Consider the following 25,785-nt stretch of genomic DNA (forward strand, 5'->3'; position numbering starts at 1 on the left):
ATAGTGATATAAGTTTGATTTTTTCAATTCTCATGCAAGTTTGATTTTTTTCATGGACGAGTTTTACTCATATTGGGTTTCTTTTGACGTAAATTAGGAGTTTCTTGACTAATTTTTTTTAGTTTTATTGCAAGGGATTCAAACATCAAAGGATTTTTTTCATTTCTTATGCAAGTTCAATTTTCATATTGGGTTTCTTTTGCCGAAAATTGGAAGGAAAAATATGAGTGTGCGAGAAATTTTTTTTTTTTGACAACCTTGCATGGGTCTTTTGCGTTAATCCTAACTTTGTTGTTTATTCTACCATCCTAACAGAGCTGTGTTTGAATCCAAAAGATAACCAATGCTCCAGATTTATCTCTTCCTCCTGCATAAATCTCTACCCTCCATTCTACAAAATGGCATGTCCGTAAATTGATAACTTTTTTTGACCATTTTCTAATCACACATTCCCCTTCTATTTTCTATTTTGGAAGAGAATTGGGGAGTAAACGTAGGGGGTGTTCCAGATAACCTTCCTTTTTTAAAACTTCTTTTTTTTCAATTTTCAAACTCAAATATAATGAAAATGAAAAATATTTTTTTGATTTTTCTTGCACCGTATAAAAGATCTCAATGAAATCTATCAAATAAGATCCATATTGGTAGAAAAATTATTTGCGTATACAAATAATTTTTGGGCTTGAAATTATCTTCCTTTTTCTAAAACCTTCCTTTTGTTTAGTTGGAACACCACCGTAATTGCTTAATTAGTGGCAAAAGCTAATTGGCCAAGACAATTGCTTAATTACAGTAGATTTTTGTTAAATCTTTCAACAAATTCTTTTAGTTATTAAATATTTGATTTGGTGGGTAAATATTTCATCCCTTGAATCCGTATATTTTGGACCATTAGATTGGTACATATTTTTTAAACGGAATTAGTTTTTGAATTCGTATATATGGGTAGTATAGCCAGCGACATATTTGAAAAGAATTAATGAAATGAAACCTAAAATACTCCTTCCGATTAAAAAGAAAACATTTGGCCCTTCTAATTAAAATTCAATTTGTATGTATCTCCAAACATTTGAAATCCCATGATTTATGGGATCGATTATAAACTGAAAAGGAGAATACGTACATATATGGAATTGATTTAGTCTATTTTTAATCCATAGATCGATAATTGAAAAGGAATCCATAGGTAATTGATTTAACCTTTTTAAAAGGAGAATTACGTACATATCACTTGGGATATAGACAAAACTGTATATAATGAGTCATTTCCGCCTCCTATTTAGGCATTAGGTAAAATATATAAGAAGTCCATAACCTAAAAGGAATATACCTTCTATTTAGGAATGTGTGAGTGATTGGTTCCCTGTGATTTCCTTATCACATAAGATTTAAATTTTAGAAGATTTAAACTTATCACTACGTTTTAAAAGTCCCCGTTTCTTAGAAGACCAACTTACTGTGTGCAATTGATACCTTCTATTTAGAAATCCACATTTTTTGGGTTTGTTTGTCATATGCATAGATTTTCCATGTCCTCCAACTTCTGAACGACCATTACCTATAGTGAGGTAAATTCGATTTTTTTTAGTACTCACTAAAGTTCGATTTTTTTCTTGAACGATTTTTAATCATATTGGGTTTCTTTTGCCAATAACAACTTCCTGAACGACCATTACTGATAGTGATATAAGTTTGATTTTTTCAATTCTCATGCAAGTTTGATTTTTTTCATGGACGAGTTTTACTCATATTGGGTTTCTTTTGACGTAAATTAGGAGTTTCTTGACTAATTTTTTTTAGTTTTATTGCAAGGGATTCAAACATCAAAGGATTTTTTTCATTTCTCATGCAAGTTCAATTTTCATATTGGGTTTCTTTTGCCGAAAATTGGAAGAAAAAATATGAGTGTGCGAGAAATTTTTTTTTTTGACAACCTTGCATGGGTCTTTTGCGTTAATCCTAACTTTGTTGTTTATTCTACCATCTTCTTACTTTCTTTTGTTGTTTATTCTACCATCTTCTTACTTTCTATTATTTTACTACAGGAAAGATCACAAGAAATATATTTAGAGAATTCTTGCGTTGAGCTTAAATTCGAGGTACTACAATTTTTTTTTTGGATTGCTATCCTTTTTCATGTAGAGCACTCACAATGATTTTGTTGTTAAACTTTTAAACGTTTTAATTAGGTTCATGGCCAATTTTATTTGTCGTTTGGAACATGCATGCTGACTCCTTCGTCATTCTTTATAAAATCGATAAGGGAGGACTGGGTTTGAATCCAAAAGACAACCAACGGACCAGAATGTCCCCTCTATAAATCTAGATTGTTGGTTGTTCAAGGGTTATCATCATCACATTTTGGTAACCGGCTAATCAAAAAAAAAAAAAAAGGATCCCTGAGATTGATTCCCTGTGATTCAGGGATTTAATTTTTTACCACATTTAAAAGGATGCATGAGATTGATTCCCTGTGATTCAGGGATTTAATTTTTTACCATATTTACCAAATATTGACATTTAAACTTCTATTGATTATCACATAAATTAAAAAATAATGCTTACAGCCACATTTCCGGGTAAGAATGGATCCCTGTGATTCAGGGAATTAATGCCGAAAATTAGGGTGGTTTTCAAACTTTTTTTTTTAACAGTAAGATCAAACGTTTGCTACTTCAAACCTTTCATTTTTTCTTTTTTTTTTTTGACATAGGAAAAGAAAGAGTGCAAAACTAATTAACGCCCTATTCTTCTTCTTTTTTTAACAGCAACACCCTATTCTTTTTTCCCTTGATAGTTGTCAAAACAACATTTTTTTGCAAGATTAACAAATGGAGTAATTGTAGACCTTTGTTCTCATTTTTTTAAACTTCGTTTCATTAGAACATGTGTTGTTATTTACACTCTTTTAAACATTACCATATATGCATCGATGAAAATATTATGATGTTAACCAAACACATCGCAAACTGGAGTTTTGTGTTCCTTTTTTTTTTTGTCACTCATTTAATATTATGGGAGTCTATATATATCTTTAAAATGCTTTCTGTTGTTATTCACATGATAACTTTTGACTATTACTCTCTTTCAAAATTTAGATAACTTCTTGGGACTTAACTAATCATGGACAATCTAAGCGTCTATGGCCATGTGAGTTGAACCGTTTCATTTTATACCTTGGTCGTAATAAATTAATTGTTTCCTATGCATTCGGTGAATTCTTCAATTTCTTATGCAGCTCGACGGTAACTTGCAGAAAATGTAAGAACTATTTACTCAATTGCATTGCTTAATCTGATTTTATATATTTGATTCATATTTGCTTTGTTTTATTTTTTCAGTATAAAGGTTACGTGTCTTCAAGAAAAAAATGTAATTATGGTGATTCATGATAAGCAAGAAGTTAATCGTATTTTTATGCATGGGGTATGCCTACCAATGCCATTATTACTTTACTCCCTTTATACTGTAAGGGGTCAACGAATTGATAAAAGGGATGTGGTGTCATACAATACATACCTTTCGAGAAAATATAATTCTCATATCAATGTGGAAGTTTGTCCTGGATAAAATCTGTTAAGTATATCTACAAGTACATCTACAAAGGTCATGATCGTACCATGATGGTGTTGAGAGACGAATAAACAAGATATAGAATTAAGGTAACTATTATTAGTCATCATTTTACTTTTACAAGAAGAAATTCTTGCTCATTAATTATTTTTTTAGGCTGTTACTCATGTTCCTAATTGTGCTTTTTGGATGAAGTAGATATGCGTTGGTACAAAAACTCTTGGGAGACAGATGGAGAGACAAATTTCAAGACAATAAGATCTATGTTGAACACCTTTGTTTTCTCCTACGTAGTGTATCAGATTTGACACTATATAAATTTTTAGATTTTTTATGCATGCTAAAATTGGATTCTATGAATGCAACACGGTATTGGTTTTGAGTTTTGTGGTTTGGATTAATATAATTCAGTGTGTATCCTATCAATGCAATTAACTCGGTATATGTGATTAGGATTATCATTGGTAGTGATGTACACACGGGTAGAAGCTTAACAAATAAAACTTTTTGTTGCGGAGTGCTGCAGGCATAGGTAATTAGCATATTAAAGTTTTGCAACAACAAAAATATACCGTATTTTACTTTGTTCTTACCCGTTTTTTTCAACATGTCATCCCTTTGCTCATTGCTCGACCCGTAGCTTTAGTTGTCTTCAAAATGTGTTGCGCCGTGCCTTCAGGCACGGACATTCGCGCTAGTATTAAATGAGACCCACTGCCAGTGGCCACTGGAGTTTAATTGGTGAAGAAAAACTTTATTGATACTATGGCTCCTTTTAGTTACCGTAAATATTAGGTAAAAAATGTATTTTCAGAAAAAAACTGACGTAAAAAATAAAATATTTTTTCCCCTATGTATTGTTTTGTTGACAATGAATTTTGCGGGTAAACTAAAATTTCTTAATTTGGTTCTGTTATGCAAAAAAGTGCGTTGTATTGACAAAGTTGAAGTTGTGGGTTTCACAAATTTATTGGTAATTGAACACTAAAAAAATTACAGGAATGATAATTTTCCATCGTTTTCGTACAAATGAGTAGGGCCTACGTGGTTCCACACATTTTTCAATCAATATGAGAGTGAGGGTATTGTTCACCATTTTTTATTGACTGTGGACAAAATCAGGCTCATTTCTCAACTGGGTGAAAGTTTAATTTGAAATCTCACTACTGTGAAATACGTATTTTTTTGCCGTTTTCCCTATAACTGTGTTTGGAACTAGTAGAAAGAAAGAGATAATAAGATAAAATTTTAAAATATATATCCCTTCTCTTATTTGGTTGAAGGTGGAAAAAGGGAAGAAACATGAAAAAGAGAAAAAGAGAAATTCTTTTTTTTTTTTCTTTCAACTCTCTCCACCTTTTCCTTCTTAAATATTTTCTCTTCTTTTCTCTCCATTTCCTCGACTTCCAAACAAACCCTTCATTTTGATCATAGTAAGCTAACCAAAAAAAAGTTGAAGCATTTGTTACGAGAAGTTTATTGGCACATTTTCAATAGTTTGATATTTTTTCAAGAAAATTTATTTTGTAGCCTATATTAGTACCATCTTGTTAAAATTAGGCGAAGTTGCTCCATCCAATGCTAAAGCCGTTATGCACTTGGCCATTTATTGTGCCTAATTTGGCTTAATGAAGAAATTATAAAATTAGTTTGTTGCTAGACAAATGGCAAAGCTAGCTATTGGAGGTTAATTTTAGCAAGAGAAATGGATTCCTATACCCCCCAAAAAAGATAAATGGATTCAGGACTAAATAAGTACCAAGACAAATAGTTCAGAATTACTAATCTCATGACTCTTAATTCTATCTGTTTTAATCCCTAAATCAAACGAGGTCTAATAGAGTTGATGCATCTGAATACGAATGAAAGGTAAATAGCGTGACAGTAAATGAGATATATAAAAACTCAAACAAAAAGTCTACCCTCACAGCTCTGTTTCAACCCTTTCAATCTCATAGTCCAAAAGTGTCCAAACTTTTGGAAGGTCTGGATTTTAAAAAGGCTCTTCCAAGGAAGAGCTTAACTTTTTCCTGAAAAGAGCTTTTTAAAATTCAGACCGTTAATTGCCAGACAGACGGTGAAAATTGATCGTTGCGGTGGGGAGAGTGGTGGGATAGCACCGCTCAAACTCAAATGCACGAGCAGCTCTCAAAATTCACAAGGTGGTAAGAGGAAAACTCCATGGGTTATTGATAAAGAAAGCTTGAACAACCAAATAACTCCCTTCCTCGACTAAAGAATGGTACAATTATGCTGATTAAGCCAAAACTACACAAGAATAAAAGAACACAAAAAAAAGTTACAAAAATCGACACATCCTATAAAACAAAATCTTTAACAGAATTGAATTGACCAAGGAATTGAAGAAATACATATATCCTTTTACGACGAACCTACATTTTGTTTAATTTTGTGGGGATTCTATCTGAAATCCACCCCTATGTAGCCTTTTTTTCCAATTGAAATACGGGAAAAGACTACAATACACCCCCCTTATTTGGGTGTGTATCATATGCACCCTCCAAAATGTTATGAATTGTAGAGAAAATGTTACGAGTCTCAAAATCAATTCCGACAAGGTAACAACTTTCTACAGATTGCAGCTTGGCCTCATTTTTTTTTCCGTAATAAAACGTTTGTTAGTCCAAACCTTACAAGAATTATATAACGATTTATTCACATCAATTGTCCACTTTAATCAATCCTCATTACCTTTTTGTTGATCATGCCTCTCACAAAATCCATTACCTTGTAGTTGTTGGCACCCAAGAGTGCACCCATTTTCACATGCATCCTCCGTCGAATCCTTCAATTTCAAGCATATAGGCATGCAAGCCACAACACATTCCGAAACAGCTGCAGCAGATGCATTTGTTACCATCATCGTCATCACCATTGTCGCCAAGATTAACAATATCGAAAGCATTTTTCCAGAACAAACAGCCATATTTTAGTAATTGATCGATAAGGTTTTTGTTAAAACCAATACTCCATTTGTTAAGCAATCCTAATGGCTTCGAGGCCAATGCTACTTTGGTGACAACCACATGTGTTGGAAGGGCAGTGAGGAAAATGAGGAGGCTACAATATGAGGCTGGACTGGATTTGCTAAAACTAGTTTGACCAAGCAAACTAGGAGTATATCAAAACCCCCACCCCCCTCCCCCCCCCCCCCCCGCCCCCCTCCTTTGTTTTTTTTTTTTAAATGACGGCTCAGAACATGTTTTGATAATTAATATTCATTAAGGACAAGCGAAGAACATTTATTAATACTGAAAAAGTCTTTGACGGGTATTAATTATCAAAACACGTCATTGCCGTCATTTTCCCTTCTTTTTTTTATAGGTCATGAGATTGATTTTTTTCAATTTGTATATATGTAAGAAAAGAATTGCTCTTGTTGGTTTTTTTTTTTTGGGTTTTGTAACTTTTGTCTCACAGCTTTGTTGTCTAAAGTTGGGCCGCAGACTTGTTTTGACCGGGGTAAGTAGCCAGACCTCCCGGGTTGTTTATGCTGGCAACTGTGCTACGGAGTATTTTTTTATTTTTTTATGAAGATCAAAAGGATAATTTCACTTACCAATTCATCATGCAAAGCAATTGTGCTATTCACACATATAATATGCACATAATTTTTATATGGGGTCTATTACGGATTCTAGACAAATAATCCGAGTCGTTCATTAAATGTAAAATATTTTCCAAAGATCCCTGTAAAAAAACAGCTTAATCGGATACTAGAGTAAAAGTTATAATTTTTTTTTTTGGATATTTCCCAAAATACTCATGTAAAAGTTATAATTTTTTACTTTTTCAATTCCTCTCTTCGAGATGAAGCCATATCACACAAAAGTTTAGCGTAAAATTAACAAACGCGAAAAAAATTTGAATAAGGATAGAATCAAAAAGTTGCAGTGCATAAGTTAATCATTAACGTGAATGAGACAATTTCAAACCATACCCAAAAGCTGGGATCTGGGGACCCTGTAGGGGTGTAGTGATCATTTAGATCGTTCGTTTCTTCAATCGATGGTTCAGATTCGTTGTTACTTTTACCGGTCAAAATTAGATTTTACCAGTAAAAGATAACAAATATATCTGAACCACTGATTGTGGAGATAAACGGCTCGGATAACGCATTACAGGTCCCTGCTTCACCAAAAACTGTGCTGCAAAAATTAAAAAGTAGCACTTAGCAAATTAACCAACTAGTTACGAACAAAGTTTTAAAAAAGGAAGTTATAAATAACATTCTTGTGAATACTTACCCCAAAAAAAAAAACTTTTGAATAAAAATACATGGGCAGAAGATTGTTTAAGATTTGCATGATAACGTGCTCTTTGATCACATAGGAAAAAAGTAAATAATAGAATGAGGCGAGAGTTGGACTCTCACTCTTACGAAAAGTAAATAATAAAATGAGGCGAGAGCTCGACTCTCACTCGTTCAGTTATAGCTCAAACTCAAGACTTGAGCTTGAGAAGTATACTTACCTATTCAATCTCTGAGAAATAAGGCGAGTGAGAGTGAGACTTTTCAATATGGACTCATCTAATATTTGTGATTACGGATTACCTACTTAAATTGCAGGTCCTAAATAGTGAAACAGAAGCAACAATTTGGGACGGAAGAAGTAACAATAAGTGCACCGACCATCATTTTCTCCTCGTCATCAATTTCACCTCGAAAATCTGTCTCCCAAACCTCTTGGGAACTCTTAGCAGTTTCTTGGTAAGAAGCCCTCTCTCTGCTCTTTTTTCAATGCCAAATTACTTACTATATCCAAATTGCTCTGCATTTTTCTGATTGAATTGTGTGCGCGTAATTGATAATCATCTAAACCGTGTTGCGTACGTTTTCTTCGATACCTCACTACCTGTTTGATAAAAGGTCAAAATGGAAACTTTTCGGTGCGGAGTGATTTAGACTAGTTCTGCGAAATTGCCTTCATGACATGCTTTGTTTTGTTAAGAGAGACATTGACCTTTGGTATTCTTTCTTTTTGGTAAATGAGAATCTTGTTGTAGATACGTAGCTTTTGTTTCTAGACAATGGAAATATAGTACTTCTAAATGTCCCTTAGGTAAGCCACCAATCCAAAGTACATTCATTGTGGTGAAATTGGGTTCGAAATGTATTTGTTTCTTATCTTATCTCTTAAAGAAAAAAGGAGTTTTGACGTCTGTTTTGGGGAAGTTTGTTAGAGAAATTTCTACATCCAATGTATTGGGTGGTCATTAAAGTTGCGGGTAAGCCTATGTAACATCCCAACATGGTTTCGCGTGGTTCATTTTCACTTTTAGCACGACTCAGATTTACTAGATTTATGTAGCTAATCAAACAATTAGCATGAGTGCATCGAGAGCAACGACATGGTATTCAAAATTGATCTTTCTTGTTTATAATTTGTATTCTTCTTATGCTCCCTTATTTTTTTTTAAATCTGCAAAATACGGGTAGATTTTATTAAAACTCGACAAAAGGTACATTATTTTCCTTTTATGCTCCCTCATCCATTGATAATTTGTTGGTTTTTTTTCATTTTGAATTTTTTGTGTCCTTGTCAGAAGAAAACGGAAAGACCATCGTAGTCTGCTTCTGCTTATAGTAGTATTTTCTACCGTGAGTACTGAGTCAATCACGCCAATAGTTATTCATACGAGGTTTTGTTTAAGGCGTGTTTGTGACTGGTCATGTGAGAAAAATGGCTCTTTTTGGTCAACACTGGCGACATCAGTCATCAAGGGGGGGTTTATAGGGTGAGATAGAGAGTTAATACTCTCGACGCTCCGTTCGTTTTGTGATTTTGGATTTGAATTTATAGGTAATGAGTATAGAGAGAAATAAAGTAATTATTGAAAATATGGATAATGATTAGAGAGAGAGATAGAGAGAAAAATAATAGTAACGATTGGAGAAAATAGAATAATGATTGAAATTCAAAATTCAAAACCCTTAAATGAAATGTACTTTGATGTCTTTCTATCTCCATATCCTCGAACTCGAACTCGAAACCTCCCCTTAAAGCCAAGAGGTACTACCTACCAGATTTTATAAGCAACACATCAAAGAGAAAGTTGGTTATTTTCGAAAAAACTATGCTGGGTAAGTGGTCAATAGTAAATGTACTCATTATTTTGTATCATTATTTTTATAATGATAGAGAAACCTTTTTTTTTTTTATTAAAAAAAAAGAGAGGACGTAGTCGACACTGCTCTAGGTGTGCAATTTTTTTGGTCACTTACATCCGGAAGTATTTTTATATCGAGGTTAAGGTTGCATTATTGTAAACTTATTTTTCTTTTTTGTTTTGTGTGTTTTGTTCTTTTTTTCTGAATTTTTATTAGATTCACGTCATATTTTTTGGATTAATTATCTATCTCGATGAAAGGAGTCTAAAAGGTAAAAAAATTTATGAACACAAGCAAAAAAAAGCTCACTAAATACCAAAAAAATTACCAAAGTGCCATTGTATATGAACTTTTTTTTAACATCGGTCTATGTTTTTATATTTTTTTGATTTCTTTCGTCGAGACGAATAATTAATTTCAAAAAATACGACGAAAAGCTCAGCAAAAAAATTGAGAAAAGTAAAAAATATCGAAAAAAGTTTCAGACAAAAAAATTTAGGAGAACGTAGCCTAAATGAAGATACTAATTTTTTTTGAGATTGAACGGTAGTGCGTAGCTTGATCATACGGTGGTCATTAAGTAGATCGTAGAAAAGATGCGAGAACTTGACTCTAATTGAGCTCATACTTGAGCATTGCAAGGAAGATAACAATGAGAACTGCTAGTGGTACCAACTGCCCCCCCACGGGGCTCACTACCGGTATTGCATGGATAATTTGAAAAAAATGATCCTGAAATTTGAATGAAAAAATAGAAAATTGGATCGAGCACCTACACATATTAAATTGAACTGATTTTTTTATGCCCATTCATTTAAAATAAAAAATTATTAAACGGCTCAAGTCATGAGACCTATAGCGGACCCGCGGTACCCATTAGTAGTCATTTGGTTGGTACTCTTATCATTTCATTTCGGAATAACAATGGAGTACTATCCAGATCTTGGAGATATATTTCGATGGGGAGGGGGGAGACTAGAGAGTGAGAAAATTCCAAAAAAGATTATCAATAGTTGTACTATAATGGGGAAAAAATTAAATAAATGCCAAAAGAATAATAAGACAGATTTCCAGTCTTGGAATTGAATTGACGATCTGAACCCTTTTGTCATTTATTGTTTGATTGATCTCCACAGATGAATTAATTGTCCCTTTAGCTGTCAGTTAACAAACGATCTGCAAAATGAGAGTAATTTTCAACGCTACTCCCATAATCCCCTTTTCCATTAACATCCCATAAAATAATTTTTTTGCTAAAGACCCATAAAATAATTTTATTTTTGAGTTTTACCAATTTTCGAAGGGCGCGAGCTAAGTCACATAATTTGTCTTCGTGAGGTGCGAGCAGAAGCACGAGCGTAAAAATATATCTTTAAAACACCTCTTAACTATAATTGACAAGAACGAGGATTAAGTGTGAAAGCACACGGCGAGAATTGAAAGTAAAAACACGTAGCATTTTGGAAGCTTAATGTTTTTTTTCAGAATTTAAACCACATGTTATTCTACTTTTAAGGCTTCGTTCCGCTTATTCGAATAAGTATTTATATTTTAACTTAAAAATAATATACTGTGAAAAAATTACTTGTTTCATAAAGTAAAAAATAAATATTTTCGCAAAAACTTTTGCGGAACGGGTCCTAAGGCGACAACCAATAAGGTTCAACGGTGGTTGCACGCGCCAACATCGTGCGTGGGCATAGCGTCCGTTCAGACAATATACGCAGGGCAGGAAACACAGCTGTTATTTTATTGTTAACTTTTCTGAAATTTTTGATCGCTTTCCCTTCGGAGTCTATCTTTACTCTTTTTTCCAGTGACTCTCTCTCCTCCCCTCTCTCTCTCTCTCTCTCTCTCTCTCTCTAAAACAAACCACCCCACCATTACCATCTCTCTCCACTCCCTACAGTGGTCTAGGGTTTTATCTCTCAGTCTATCTCTCCACCTGCCACCAATTGGAACCAACTGAAAGCAGAAAAAAACCACAATTTCCTCATTTACCTTTTCCCAATTGCTGAAAACCCCTCCAAACCCTAGCTTAAACTTGGGTTTGGTTTGGTTCTGCTGTGAGCTGAAAACCTAACCTAGTTTATGCAGGTGGAAATCTGAAGGGAGATGGCTTCGTTTTGGCACTGGAAGTTGAGAGCACTTGAGTGAAGTTATTGGTAAAGCTATTTATGATGTTTTAAATATTTACATATATAGCTCGGCTCATTTGAAGTTTTGATCTTTTTTGGCGTGGAAACTCAATGTAGGGATTGAATTATGCTAATTTTTCTTTTTTGGTTATTGAATTCTAAATCTGTTGGGTGTTAGGGCGTGTTTTTTTATTTTTAATTGAAAAACATAGTGTGGGTCTGAGTTTGTTTTGGAATGTGCCTTTATTATAGCTCGCCTGATTTAATATTTGGTCTTGAATGCATGATTTTAGTTGGGTTATTGAATGCATGATTTTAGTTGGGTTATTTTTCCTTTTTGGTCTTTAGATTCTGTATCTGCTTACAAAAACATAGCTTGGGTAGTAATTTGTTTGGAAAGCTTTGCTTTTTGTCACTGATTTTCTTATAGCCTGCCTTATTTAATGTTTTTGTTTTCGTTGTTGTGGGAACCTAATGTGTTAGTTTTCCTTTTTTGCAAGTTAATTCTATACCTGTTGTGGTTCCGGGTGTTATTTATTTGTTGCAGACTACCGTTTTTTTGACAAACACCTAGTGTGGGTATTAGTTTGTTTGGAAATGTCTGTATGTTCATCGGATGAATATATGATTTAGTCAGGAGATAAAGGGGAAACCAAGTCATGGAAGGAGACGAGCGTGACTTAATGCTGGCATGTGTAATTTCTGGGACCCTTTTCTCTGTTTTGGGCTCGGCTGCTTTTTCCATTCTCTGGGCAGTTAATTGGCGGCCATGGAGAATCTATAGGTGATTATCGCTTCTTGTTACTAATTTGCCTATTTTATGAACTGTCCACTAATTCATTAGTTTTTTTCCCCTCCCTGATATAGTCTTGAACGCATTATTGAATATGCCTGTATGTTATTCTGCTGATAATTTCATGTTGTGGCTCAATTATTTTAATTAATGGACGTTATGTTAGCTAAAATATGGTCTGGAAATGGAAACACCTTGGGAAAGGGAAAAGCAGAACAGAATCCACACACACACACACACATATAGTGTGTGTGTGTGCGTTCTCTTATATGTACCTGTATATGTGAAGATATGGAAGTGGTGCAATTGATTTGGAGTTGGACACATGATGGTAGCAAGGGAACTGGAAAAAATTATCTCTTACGTGTTAGATGACTTAGTTGCGTTTTCTCACGTTGATAGTATTTTTGGCAAATTTTGAAATAGTTTGTTTAACGATGGTAGGACATACATGGACTTGCAGTCATAGATTGCTTCTTACGTTGATGGTATTTAAGGCGAGTTTAGAATAGTTTGTGGTAAAGCATGATATGCCATAAGTGAACTCACAGTCACCAAATACTTTGTTCCTTTGTTAAGTTATAGTTCATAAAACTCAATCTTTTGAATCTCCACATTCCAGCTATATTATTTTCTTAAGAAAGCTGTATCTTGAGTTATATTCTTTTCCTCTTTGCATGCAGTGTTTCCTTAGCCTGGCATGTGCTCATTTTCAGCATTTTCTTTATGTGTACCAAATTGAATGGAATAGTTATTTTTCCTTAATGGCATACCTTCCTTAGCCTATATTTAGTTTCAATTGTGGTAGAGGGTTCATTATCGATCATGCCATTTTATGCATGTTTGTCAATTGATTGTTCAGTTGGATTTTTGCTCGAAAATGGCCGGATATCTTACAAGGGCCTCAGCTGGGAATATTATGTGGTTTCCTGTCTCTATCTGCTTGGATGATTGTAATTTCTCCAGTTGTGGTACTCATTGCTTGGGGATGCTGGTTAATCTTAATACTGGGTCGAGATATAATTGGTTTGGCTGTGATAATGGCTGGCACTGCTCTTATTTTGGCATTCTATTCAATCATGCTTTGGTGGCGAACACAATGGCAAAGCTCAAGTAAGTATTTTATCATACTATTTGCTATTAGGTGTTGATAAATTCAACCACGACGTTGGTTAGATTCAGGTTCTTAATTTTGAACAATTTTGAACTTCTAGCTTAACCCAGAGTTAAAAGGTTAACAGAAAAACTCAACCATGATATACTTCCAAATTGTCACAAGTCAGGTTTCATATTGGAACTTTTTCTGCCAAGTTATGTTTTATGGAGTCAGTGACCCTTATTACTGAACTGTCTTTTCATGATTGTACACTTCCTTATCTTTAAAAAGACCATTCCCAAAACACTGTTTTATACCTCTAGCGTAAATCATATGTATTAGTTCTAGGAAATGCTGTAAGAACAGCATCAAATTCTAAGTTTATTAGACTACCTAAGAAAATAGAACGGCGAAGGGGAGAGAGAAGGTTGAGGAGAGATAACAGATGTGGATTAAGTCTCCTTTTTTCTTCTTATGTTTATGTTGTTATAGGTACCTCTTCTTACAATACTCCACGGATAATACTCTTATTTTCCCCTCATCCCCACTGCAAGAAGTATCTTGCATTTCCTATGCATGCTCTTATGCTGGCATACCCTGTTCCTATGTTCCCATATTTTAGACTGAAGCCTTTTTCTTGTTAGCTTTTAATTTTGTTGACCTTCATTGAGTGTTTGTACGTAACCATACCAAACCAAACCCATCTAAGCCATCAATTGGGTGGTGATGACCTGAATCCTTTTGTAGTTAATTTATCTTAGAAGCACATGAATCCTTTTATACTTTTCTGTAGAGTTTATATGCGTTTGCTCAGACAAGAGAGTGAGGAGGCAAGGGAAAGGCCAACTAATCTTTGGAGCCTAAGGCTTAACTGAGGCGGTGACGCCTGAGGCACTCGCGTAGGCTTAAGCATGAGGCGCTCTTGGCTGTTGCTCTGTTTCCCCCTTCTACCCTTATCTGTTGTCTCATCGATCCTTTGACATCAGGCCGCATCTCTTCGCCTTACGCTTAGGCCTCAGGAGCCTTGTTGCCTCTGCTCACTTTTCATCCTTGAAAAAAGGTTGGAGTGTAGATGTAAAAGATCTTCAAATGTTTGATAATTGAGCATAAACAATTTATATAGATTTTAGTTTTCTGCTCCAAACAATCTAATAGCTTTCCATCTTTTGGTTGTTGTGTCCTTCATGTTTCTGAAATGCTTTTCATTTTCCAATGCAAAAATAAAATTCCAATTTTGAAGGATTTGTAAGAGGAATCAACCAAGGGAAGAAGTTTTTAAATTAACTAAATATTGGGATAAAAGAAAGAGGTGGAATCGTGTCACTGTTAAAACCAGCGGGAAGGGGCATAATTCTATTCTTGACTATGATAATGAGATATTGAGGTTTGGCTAGTAAATATTCTACTTCATCCTGTTGGATTTTTGGGCCATTTTGCAGTCTCCAAAAATTCAGGGTTTCAAAAAAGAAAAAGTTGATACAGGGAATACACTTCAACTGGTGATTTTGATGAAGTTCAAAAGGGCGATTGGAGTTCCACTTCAAGTTGTCGTCCATTTCACTTTCTCGATTCGAAACGTATCAAGTGGCTGTCTATTTTCATATCAAAACACATTTGTAAAGTTATAATATTAGGTTCAGTTAACCTGATACTTATTCATCTGATCGCTTCTCTAACAGGGGCTGTTGCTGTTCTTCTTCTTCTGGCTGTTGCCCTGCTCTGCGCATATGAACTCTGCGCCGTGTATGTTACAGCAGGTTCAAGTGCATCCGAGCGATATTCACCTTCTGGCTTCTTCTTTGGTGTATCAGCAATTGCCCTAGCAATAAACATGCTTTTTATTTGCAGAATGGTCTTTAATGGTAGGCCTTGCTGGATCTCGATTTTGATAGTTTTTCCTTTCAAATCCCATTTTGTTGGTTTAACCAGTTGCTTCTATTTTGTTATTGTCACTTTTTAATGAAGGTATTTCTTACTGTTCCAATTTGAACAGGAAATGGCTTAGATGTTGATGAATATGTGCGAAAGGCATACAGATACGCATATTCTGATTGTATTGAAATGGGTCCGTTGGCTTGTTTACCTGAACCACCTGATCCCAATGAGTTATATCCTCGACAATCGAAAAGGCAAGCCCCATCCATTCATGCCCTTTAAATTTGTATCTACTTCATAAGCTTGCTGACTTTTCTAGTGTTTAGTATATGCTGATGGGTATTGTATGGCTAGGATTTTTTAGCTTCTTTACTACTTTGAATTTTTGTTACGATTATTCCTTGTTTTTTTTGATACTGTGTGTGAATGATTTTGAATGCTCATATGTCGTCCCTGTAGAATCATTGTGCAATTTCAGTTTCAGATGATGTGTTCTTTTGGGTCAATGCTGAAATATCATTGTCTGCATGCTTTTCTGATTTGCTTTGTCTTTGTAGGGCTTCACATCTCGGACTTCTCTATCTTGGCTCCCTTGTCGTACTCTTTGTTTATTCGGTCTTGTATGGTGTGACTGCGAAGGAAGGACGCTGGCTGGGGACTATTACATCAGCTGCTGTAATAATTCTCGGTATGTCATTAGCCGCTGGCTATCTATGTGGCTAATCATGCTGCTTATACAATTTCAAGATTATTATGATGCTGCTAAATCTTTCATTTGGTTGTGGTACGTTGTTCTTATAGACTGGAATATGGGGGCATGCCTATATGGATATCAGCTTCTTAAAAGTCGCATTGTGGCGCTTTTTGTTGCGGGCGCATCTCGAGTCTTTCTTATTTGCTTCGGAGTTCATTACTGGTTTGTTCCTTGATATTAAACTTTTAGCAGTAATTTTTATTGCGGGTTCTGTTTGTATTTCTGTTGTTTGAATAGGTGTTATTTTTTCCTTCTTACAGGTATCTTGGGCATTGTGTTAGTTATGCAGTTGTAGCATCTGTACTTTTAGGTGCTGCTGTTTCCCGTCATTTATCAGTCACAAACCCATTAGCCGCGAGGAGAGATGCCTTAAAGAGTACCGTGATTCGCCTGAGAGAGGGGTTTCGTAGGAAAGAACAGAACAGCTCATCTAGCTCTTCTGAAGGTTGTGGCTCAAGTGTGAAACGCAGTAGTAGCGCTGAGGTGGGTCACCTTGGTAGTGCTGCAGTACATTGCACAGGTGACACACAGAGCTCGAATAACGTCGAGGGGGTTAATAGTGATAAGAGCATAGATAGTGGAAGGCCGAGTTTGGCATTGCACAGTAGTTCCTGTCGCTCAGTTGTTCAAGAGCCTGAAACAGGGACATTCGATATTGATAGAAATTTGGAACGCAATAGTTCTCTGGTCGTTTGTTCTAGTAGTGGTCTTGAAAGTCAAGGCTACGAGTCGAGTGCATCAACTTCTGTAAATCAACAAGTGTTAGATAATTTAGCGCTTGCATTCCAAGAAAAGTTGAATGATCCAAGAATAACATCTTTGTTGAAAAAGAGAGCCAGACAAGGAGATGTTGAACTGACTACCATGTTGCAGGATAAAGGACTAGATCCTAATTTTGCTATGATGTTGAAGGAGAAGGGATTGGATCCAACTATCCTTGCGTTGCTGCAGAGAAGTAGTTTGGATGCAGATAGAGATCATCGTGATGATACTGACATAACCGTCATTGACTCAAATAGTGTTGATAATGCTCTGCCAAATCAAATTTCCCTGTCCGAAGAACTTAGGCTTCGGGGGCTAGAAAAATGGCTTCAATTTTGTAGATTGGTCTTGCACCACATAGCAGGCACCCCAGAGCGAGCATGGGTTCTCTTCAGTTTCAGTTTCATCGTTGAGACTGTAGTCGTAGCCGTTTTTCGCCCAAAGACGATAAAAGTTCTAAGTGCTACGCACCAACAGGTATCAAGGGGCTTTCCGATGTGGATGTTATCTTCTTTCTGTAATTGCTCTCGTGTTTTTTTCTGTCCACGCTGGTGTCAATAATGTTGGTGACCTAACGTATTTTTGCACATTTTTTTTCTTCTGCAGTTTGAATTTGGCTTAGCAGTGTTACTTTTATGTCCTGTTGTCTGTTCTATCAATGCTTTCCTCCTGTCACTTCGAGCTGAAGAAATGGTTATGACATCGAAACCCCGCAAGGTAATTATAGTCATTTGAGTGATATGACGATAACTTAAATTTCTTTTGCCAATATGGCAATATCAGTTTCTGGTCTTAGCTCACTTGATCATTGGTCGAGGAGGTAAAACTTCAAATGTGTGTTGGGGCAAAATATGGTTGCTGTTAAGTGTATTGACATTTGTAATATGTATGTGTGGCTATTATGGTTGTTGCAATTGACAGCTTCTGTTGTGGAAGGTCTTGAAGTTATGTCTGAACTGTACTTATAATAACTCTCGTCAAACTTTCAAGTTTTGAACTTGATGGAATTTGTTTTCCTTGGACGTATCTGGATGTCAGAATAATTTTTCTGCATAACAGATTGCCGTAGCTTCAACTTTGTTGCTTAGCTCATCTGGTATTCACTTGTTCGTCCACTTTCCAAGTGCGAAGGATGGATTTAAGAATATTGAACGTGTACACCAAGTAGTGTAAAATTCCTACTTGCAATTTTTGTTGCATTTTGTTGGATTTAATTTCCCTTGTCACGGCTTGCTTTTGCCGTACTTGCCAGTTCTGCCATAACGTGGAACCCTTTTATGCTATTTGTTGAAATTGTTGAAAATACATTGTTATTAACTTATTGCATTAGGCAATCTCAATTCTTGATAATATTGTCACTAGTTTCCTTCCAAGATGAACTATGTAAGACCAAGTCTAGCTGCTCTTTTACTGTATTTATATCAGTTGTCATGCTGCCCTATATAACTGAGCTATGGATGAGATATGATCTGCTAATTCAGCTTCTGGATTCCTTTAAAAGCATTCTTTCGTGTCCTCATCCTTGTGGATAACAAAAATTTGTCAATTGGGACAGTTATTGTACTTCCGCTTGATTTGAGGTAATGTTTCACGATCTTAGATTTATTTTTTATTTATTTTTGTCTAAAACTATTGCTTTGTATTTTAAGAAGGTAATGAAATCTATTTTCTATGTTTTTCGTAGAAAACAATGTTTGTTCTATTTTAACTTGAAACAGCCTACCTACACCTACTCATTTAAGTTTTTAACCTCGACTATAATGAGAAGGAAGGCTTTCTTTACCGATTGATGTTTCGAAAAGAAAAAATGATATCGTATTGGAATTTCATGAGACTGTTCAAATTGTTGGCCGACAAGTAATGGCAATGCGTCTTTTCGTGCACTCGCTTACTATCCTAATAATGTGTGGTTACAACAGCCAGGTGACAAGACTCATTTTTTAAAATATTCCTAACAACATAGTCCTTTGATGTGTCTTTGAGTGCATTGATGTTATAAAAGGCTCAGAATATTGCTATTTGATAAGTAAAAGCTCAAAGTATATACTTTCACTGTGAGAGCACTGTACCATTTCCGTTGCTTGAACTTGAGGAAATTAGGGTCTTGGTTCTCTTATTCTCAGTTTGTCCCTTGCTTGTCTACGTTATTTGGCGCAGCCAATGTGCTACGTGTTTGTTGCCCCTTTGCAATAGATTCCTTGTCCTTGACATTCTCTTCATAGATTCCTTGTCCTTAACATTCTCTTCCATAAACTTGTCGCCTATCAGGAAATAGTACCACATGGAGGAGGTTTCTTTCTAGTGTCTTCACGTTCATGGATGATTTAAAAGACCTCTTTTGGTATTCTTACAATCGTACTATCGATTACCCTAGCTTGGAGAAAGGAAGAGATTCATTGTATATAGCCTAACATGTATGGCTGATATGAAGAATAGATTTGACGAGGATTTTACTTTTATGAAATACGGTTTGAATGCTATGGTATACTGATGTCCTCAACAACTGAGAAAGAGAAATCATGTATCTTATCAAAATGTCATCAATGTCTGTAGTCTCTTGGCTGATCCATTTTTCTTCCTTTGTGTTTGTTTGTTATCCTACTGGTTGTGACAGTTATTTTTATCTTTCCTCCCCTTCTTCTTGTTGACCTAATTATGTTACTTATTGTTAGAGCTTGCCCTACATCAGTATCAAAATGCCTCCTAATTTAGTATATGAGAGTCGTGAGACTGTCCAATTATTGATAGTTAGTTTTGAGTTGGATGGCTTAAGTTGGTATAAGAGCTGCATTTTGCGAGGACTTGGGCAAGCTTGGACTATTTTCAAAATCTGTTCTCATTTTTTCTACCTTGTTATTCTGTGTAATGCATCTCTGATTCTTCTATCGAACTCTTCTTGTGTGGGAGAGAGTTAGGCTTGTCCCTTATCAGTATAAAAATACCCGCGAGTTACTATTTGAGCCTTAGTAGCAGGTCTTCATATCTGGGTGGCGAATCCACCTCAGAACCTCTCATCCGTGCTCCCAAGTCAGGCTCTCCTAGGAACCTCGCTCCCGTTGGGAAAGTAGCCCGCTCCCCACTAGCATAGAATCTCTTAAGCTTGTAAATTCTAAAAGAAACAAAGTAAAAAATACCAAGTCCAAAAAAGAAGAAGAAGGGTAATGATAAGAGACTAGAAACATGCTTGCTCATATTTGCACGAGTACTTCGTACAAAAACCACAATTACTTAGATTTGCTAAACAATAGTTGCAATTGACATGAATTACAAACAATTCGTCTATTTTTTTTTACATAATTATATTTGTATGAATAATTTGTAAATGCTCCCCTGGTGCTCCCAAATGTGGACCTTCTATGATCATTCGCTCCCCCACACGCGCCCCAGCTTCCGCTTTGTGCAACTAAGATTTGAGCCATGGCGTCTCTCTACTTTTTGCCAATTTGTTTTGAGTTGAATGCTATAACTCTATTGAAATTTCAAACCGTACATTGCAAAGTAGATGCATTCATCCCCACCCTTTATTAGGTTTTGCAATTTTTTCAGCTCTACATGTATATTGTCACAAATGCCTCCGGTTTTGGATTATTAAACTGAAGTTCCCATGTACTTTTTTCAGTACGGCTTTGTTGCTTGGCTGCTGAGCACATGTGTTGGTTTGCTGCTTTCCTTCTCGAGGTATACCCTGGATATGTTTTACATTATTTTCAATATTGTGTGTCTTCTTGCACTGCTTCTTGTGTTGTTTAGCGCACATTTGATGGTGCATGGAGATGGATTTGACTGTCATTTTATTCTCGTTCTTCCTCCATAAACCCGTTTTCTTATTTTGACTGGTTTCAGTTTATTCTATTATGTTCTGCAGCAAGTCGTCGCTGCTTCTTGGATTGTCTTTGACTGTCCCTCTCATGGTGGCGTGTTTGTCTATTGCTATTCCCATTTGGATTCGTAATGGTTACCAGTTCTGGGTCTCAAGGACTGATGGTGCTTGTCATGAAGGAAATCATCAGACTCTGAGAATGAAGGAGGTTCGTTAGTTACCCGTGTCCCCCTACATTTTGTTGTCAGTCAGTGGCTTGTTTGAATCTTGACAGGGGCGTGAGGTGCTATTTTATTTTTATTAACAACCACAGTCATTGCTATGGTGGACATGGAAATGTTGCCATTTGCACTTGGGGTTTCACTTGTCTTGCCTTAGGTGACCCTGCTCTGTAGTTTGTGTGTGTTGGAGCTCTCCCACCAAAAGGTGCACCATGTGAATCGTAAGTAGGTGCACGTATTGAGTTGTAGCAAAAGCACACCGTCATAACAAGTACCCATCAAGTCAGTTACTCTGAATTGGCTTTGAATTAGAACCCAATTATCGCCAATCATAGTTACAATTCAATGTCTTTTAATTTCTACTCAATTATCACCAATAATCACAAAATCTAAATTTATCAGAACTGGTCCCAATCATTTATTGTTTTGATGTCCTCTTTTCTCTCATATTGTCTTGTGCATAAAGACGGAAACATACGAACAAGTAAACTGCACTAAACAAGGTGCACAGACATGCAAAACCAAGTTCACAACAACAAATATTGTAGGAAAGAAGCTTATATGATGAAACTTGATCCGAGAAACTCCTGAAAGCAGAGCTCCAATGTGATGTTAGATCGCCAATGGACCCAAGTATGTCAAGCTTAATCTAACGGGCATATTTCTAATAAACAGGCAGTGAGAGAGCTCTGTTGTTTGAGAGATGAGGTTATGCTTTCTTTTTCTACCCATTTGTAAGTTGTATGTTATGTTGCAGGAAACTCTACTTTATCAGTTTTCTTGCTTACCACAGTAGAGTTTTCTTGTGCATTTCTCCTTTAAAAACATAGTTTGGTTTGTACAACGAATTCTTCTTGTGTACAATGATTAAGGTGAATATGACTCTGGCCACTTGCAAATGTGGCTTTAATCACCCAAAGTTGTGCACTTTGTAGTTTTTTTGGTCCCTTAAAAGTTGTACTTGATGTGCAAAGTTTTTACGATGAATTGAACATTTGGTTCATTGTTCTTTTGTTGGTTTCTCCGAAAGTTAAAGATCTAGAACTTTCCGGGTCTTCTTCTGATTACTTGTTACCTTGCATTGCTAGGGTGTTGTCCTTTTTATCTGCATGTCATTGTTTGCTGGATCTGTGGTAGCTCTTGGTGCAATAGTATCTGCCACGCCTTTAGAGGATTTAGCTTACAAGGGATGGACTGGTGACAACACCAGCGTTGCATCTCCTTATGCATCATCAGTGTACCTTGGCTGGGCTATGGCTTCTGCAATTGCCTTAGTTGTTACTGGTGTGCTGCCAATTGTATCCTGGTTTGCAACATACCGTTTCTCTCTGTCTTCTGCCATATGTGTTGGAATATTTGCAGGTAGTTTTCCCTCTAATTATTTGCTTTTGTTTGAAGTGTTGACTCTTGAACTGTAATGCTTGTATACCTCTTGTTTTGTGACGTAGCTTTCTTATGGGCTTGGTGAAACCATTGTTTTGATGCTGAGTTCTTTTTGGTTGCCTGTCTTGTATAGTTGTCCTAGTGGCATTTTGCGGTGCATCCTACTTGGAGGTTGTCAGTTCTAGAGATGACAAGGCTGCCACAACATCTGATTTCCTTGCTGCTTTACTTCCTTTACTGTGCATTCCCGCATTGTTGTCACTTTGTTCTGGTTTGCTTAAATGGTAAGTGAACGCACATGTTCCAAAAAGGATCTTCATGCCATAGATCTTGACTTATTCATTTTTTAATTATCTTCTGGAATGTTGTCGAGGATGTTTTCAAAGTAGATGTTCTGCCAAACTTTTCACAGGAAAGATGACAATTGGAAGCTTTCTCGTGGTGTCAGTGTATTCCTTATCATTGGTCTTCTTCTTCTGCTTTCTGCAATATCAGCTGTTATTATTATAGTTAAACCTTGGACGGTGAGCAAAGCTTGTAACAACGCCCTTGTTTTATATTACCTTTTGGCTTCAATGCTGATTTGGGTTCCTGTGTGATTGCACAGATTGGGGCTGCTTTCCTTCTGGTTCTTCTTCTCATTGTTTTGGCTATTGGTGTGATCCACTACTGGGCTTCGAACAACTTTTACTTGACCAGGATGCAGATGATCTTTGTTTGTTTCCTTGCTTTTCTTTTGGCTTTGGCAGGGTTTCTTGTTGGATGGTTTGAAGGTAAATCAGGGGACGCCCTTTTCTCTCTTCGCTCTGTGCTTGTCCATTTTCATGACTAACCTTCCACTTTAGGTTTACCGCATAACTGTTGATGTTAGAGGACTCTTTAGTCCTTACCAAGCGAGGATTACATTTCTATTTTATGTTTACTCCGGAATTATGACATCTGTCCTACTTTTCTGTTGCATTTCAGATAAACCCTTTATTGGAGCTTCTGTTGGTTACTTCGCATTTCTGTTTTTGTTGGCTGGCCGTGCATTGACTGTGAGTGGAGTTTGGCTATTTGGCACCAAGATTTGAATGTTGTTCATGTTAAATTCTCTTGTTATCTTCCTATGTTAAAATAATTATATATTTGTTGGTTGCTTTAGTTGATATTAATTGAAAGTTACAGAATGCTCCTACCTCTGCAGGTGCTCCTTTCACCCCCTATTGTTGTATATTCTCCAAGGGTGCTACCTGTATATGTGTATGATGCTCATGCTGATTGTGGGAAAAATGTCAGGTTTGTTGAGGTTTTTTGGACTTATTTGCTGTGGCAGAGCATTACAGAGTCCTCTACTAACAAAGTACTTAAATCTTTATTCATCTCAAATCTGTGTATTAATTTTTGGGCAGTGCGGCATTTCTTGTTCTTTATGGGATTGCATTGGCAATAGAGGGCTGGGGTGTTGTTGCCAGTTTGAAAATCTATCCACCGTTTGCTGGTGCTGCTGTATCAGCGATTACTCTTGTTGCTGCTTTTGGGTTTGCTGTCTCTCGTCCATGCCTGACTCTTAAGGTTTTCCTATTTCTCCTTTGTGAATAGATATTTTCTTTGATAGATTGAGCTGTTTCGAGTCATTGTCTTTAGTAGAACATTGATTCCAGGTTGGAGTTATTCTAATGATCTATTCCCCCTTGACCCAATGTTGCTCACTTTGTAAACAGATGATGGAAGATGCTGTTCACTTCCTCAGTAAGGAAACTGTTGTTCAGGCGATTGCTAGATCTGCCACTAAGGTGTGTTTGGCCATTTATCTGTTGAATCCTTTATTCATTTCATCTGTATTGTTCCATAATCTCCCAAATGTGACCGGTTATAATGTCACTGTTTTACTCACTGTGTAGTCATACATGTATGCTTTTCTCAGCGGAAAACTGCTTAGCTTACCTTTTTTTTGGATTGAGTTCTTGTATTGTTTATCCAACTGTACTTGCATTTATTGTGGACATGAGACTTTATGCGCACAGAGATGTACGCTGTTATGAACTGACAGTTTTCAAAGGTGTCCCAAGATTAGTTTAACAGCGTGTTCTCGCTTCGAAATGAAATTTTGTGAATTAGTTCCCTTTTGTGCTTTTGAAACCTGAAAGTTATCAAAAGCAACCACAAGTGGTGATGGATTAACTTCGTCAGTCTTCCCCTTATGCTGCAGATGTGATATATGTTAACACAGATTATGGAAAAACCTGCTGTTATAAATGCGTATTCCGTTACGTCGGTTGCTTGTTACTGAGAATGTTTGTAGGAAAATGGAATAGATAAGAGTTTCTCTCTTTCGAAAGTTCAAAATGAGCCAAGTTGTAGTTATCAGGACATATTGTGGCATGACATTCTCTCTTGGTCAAATTTTTATCCTTATGACGAAATTGGGGCCCATTACCTACGTTGAAATAGGGACTGTATTGTGCGAGATTGGCTGATGACAGTTTTTGGCTGCTTCTAGCAGTATTACCTACGTTGAAATAGTAATGTAGATTGATCCAATTTCTGTCAGTATGAGTTTCATATTGTCTCTATTGTCACATTTTATGTTGTTTTCCCTGGATCATGCATTTGGTGTGGACGAGAATGGGATGTCTTAAAAACTAAAACTCCAAAGAATAGCACTATTGACTACGGCATGATACAGGAGTAAGGATTTGGGACCTGTGTTGAAGAAACTAGTGATGGGAGTAAAGACCTGATTAACTATTCTGTAACTTTCTACAGGAGTATTTATTTGGAAGCTTTAACCAAAAAAGTGATGGCACTAAAGACCCGATTAACTTGATTAAATTCTCTCACTTTCTAATTGAGCGACTAATGAGGTTGTCTCGGTGTTCTTTTTGGGATATAGGCAGGCTTCTCTGCAGCTCTGATCTCTTGAAGAGAATGGCGAAATTGTCTTCATTTAGGTCATTGGGATGCATTCGTGTGAGTGTTTTGATTGACAACAAATATAACGTAATCAAGGTTTGAATATTTAGGGGTTATCTTTGGGTTTCTGACGTGTGCATGCATTGTGCTGTGTACTTTTTATTTAGCATAATGACTAAGGGATGGTGTTAGTGGTTATATGTCTAGTTTTATGTTGCCTAAATTTGATTGGAGTTCTAGCAAACGTTAATACTGTTGAGATCTTCTGAATTGATTGAATATCCCATAATGCACACTGGTTTTGAAAGGCTCATGAAATGTCTTGTGAATAGTGGCAAACTT

The 25,785-nt window shown here is 36.1% G+C and overlaps 1 protein-coding gene across 3 annotated transcripts in view; it reads left to right on the forward strand.

Moving 5' to 3' along the window:
- The first annotated feature begins 11,505 nt into the window (after positions 1–11,505).
- Positions 11,506–25,785, forward strand: part of LOC131308275 (calpain-type cysteine protease DEK1) — a 21,922-nt gene continuing 7,642 nt past the window's right edge. Inside the window, exons 1-19 of one of the 3 annotated variants that reach the window (XM_058335167.1) lie at positions 11,506–11,871; positions 12,478–12,628; positions 13,500–13,750; positions 15,413–15,595; positions 15,727–15,862; positions 16,166–16,296; positions 16,410–16,524; positions 16,623–17,601; positions 17,731–17,841; positions 20,744–20,802; positions 20,990–21,152; positions 22,254–22,527; positions 22,682–22,832; positions 22,961–23,072; positions 23,156–23,321; positions 23,515–23,585; positions 23,735–23,826; positions 23,940–24,102; positions 24,252–24,323. In XM_058335167.1, coding sequence (XP_058191150.1) covers positions 12,504–12,628; positions 13,500–13,750; positions 15,413–15,595; positions 15,727–15,862; positions 16,166–16,296; positions 16,410–16,524; positions 16,623–17,601; positions 17,731–17,841; positions 20,744–20,802; positions 20,990–21,152; positions 22,254–22,527; positions 22,682–22,832; positions 22,961–23,072; positions 23,156–23,321; positions 23,515–23,585; positions 23,735–23,826; positions 23,940–24,102; positions 24,252–24,323 — 3,354 coding nt within the window. In that variant the 5' untranslated portion in view covers positions 11,506–11,871; positions 12,478–12,503. Of the gene's footprint in view, positions 11,872–12,455; positions 12,629–13,499; positions 13,751–15,412; positions 15,596–15,726; positions 15,863–16,165; positions 16,297–16,409; positions 16,525–16,622; positions 17,602–17,730; positions 17,842–20,743; positions 20,803–20,989; positions 21,153–22,253; positions 22,528–22,681; positions 22,833–22,960; positions 23,073–23,155; positions 23,322–23,514; positions 23,586–23,734; positions 23,827–23,939; positions 24,103–24,251; positions 24,324–25,785 lie in introns of those variants that run through there. The other 2 variants (XM_058335174.1, XM_058335183.1) reach the window with 2 other exon arrangements.

Source organism: Rhododendron vialii, chromosome 1a (genome assembly GCF_030253575.1).
Source record: "Rhododendron vialii isolate Sample 1 chromosome 1a, ASM3025357v1".
Lineage (NCBI taxonomy): Eukaryota > Viridiplantae > Streptophyta > Magnoliopsida > Ericales > Ericaceae > Rhododendron > Rhododendron vialii.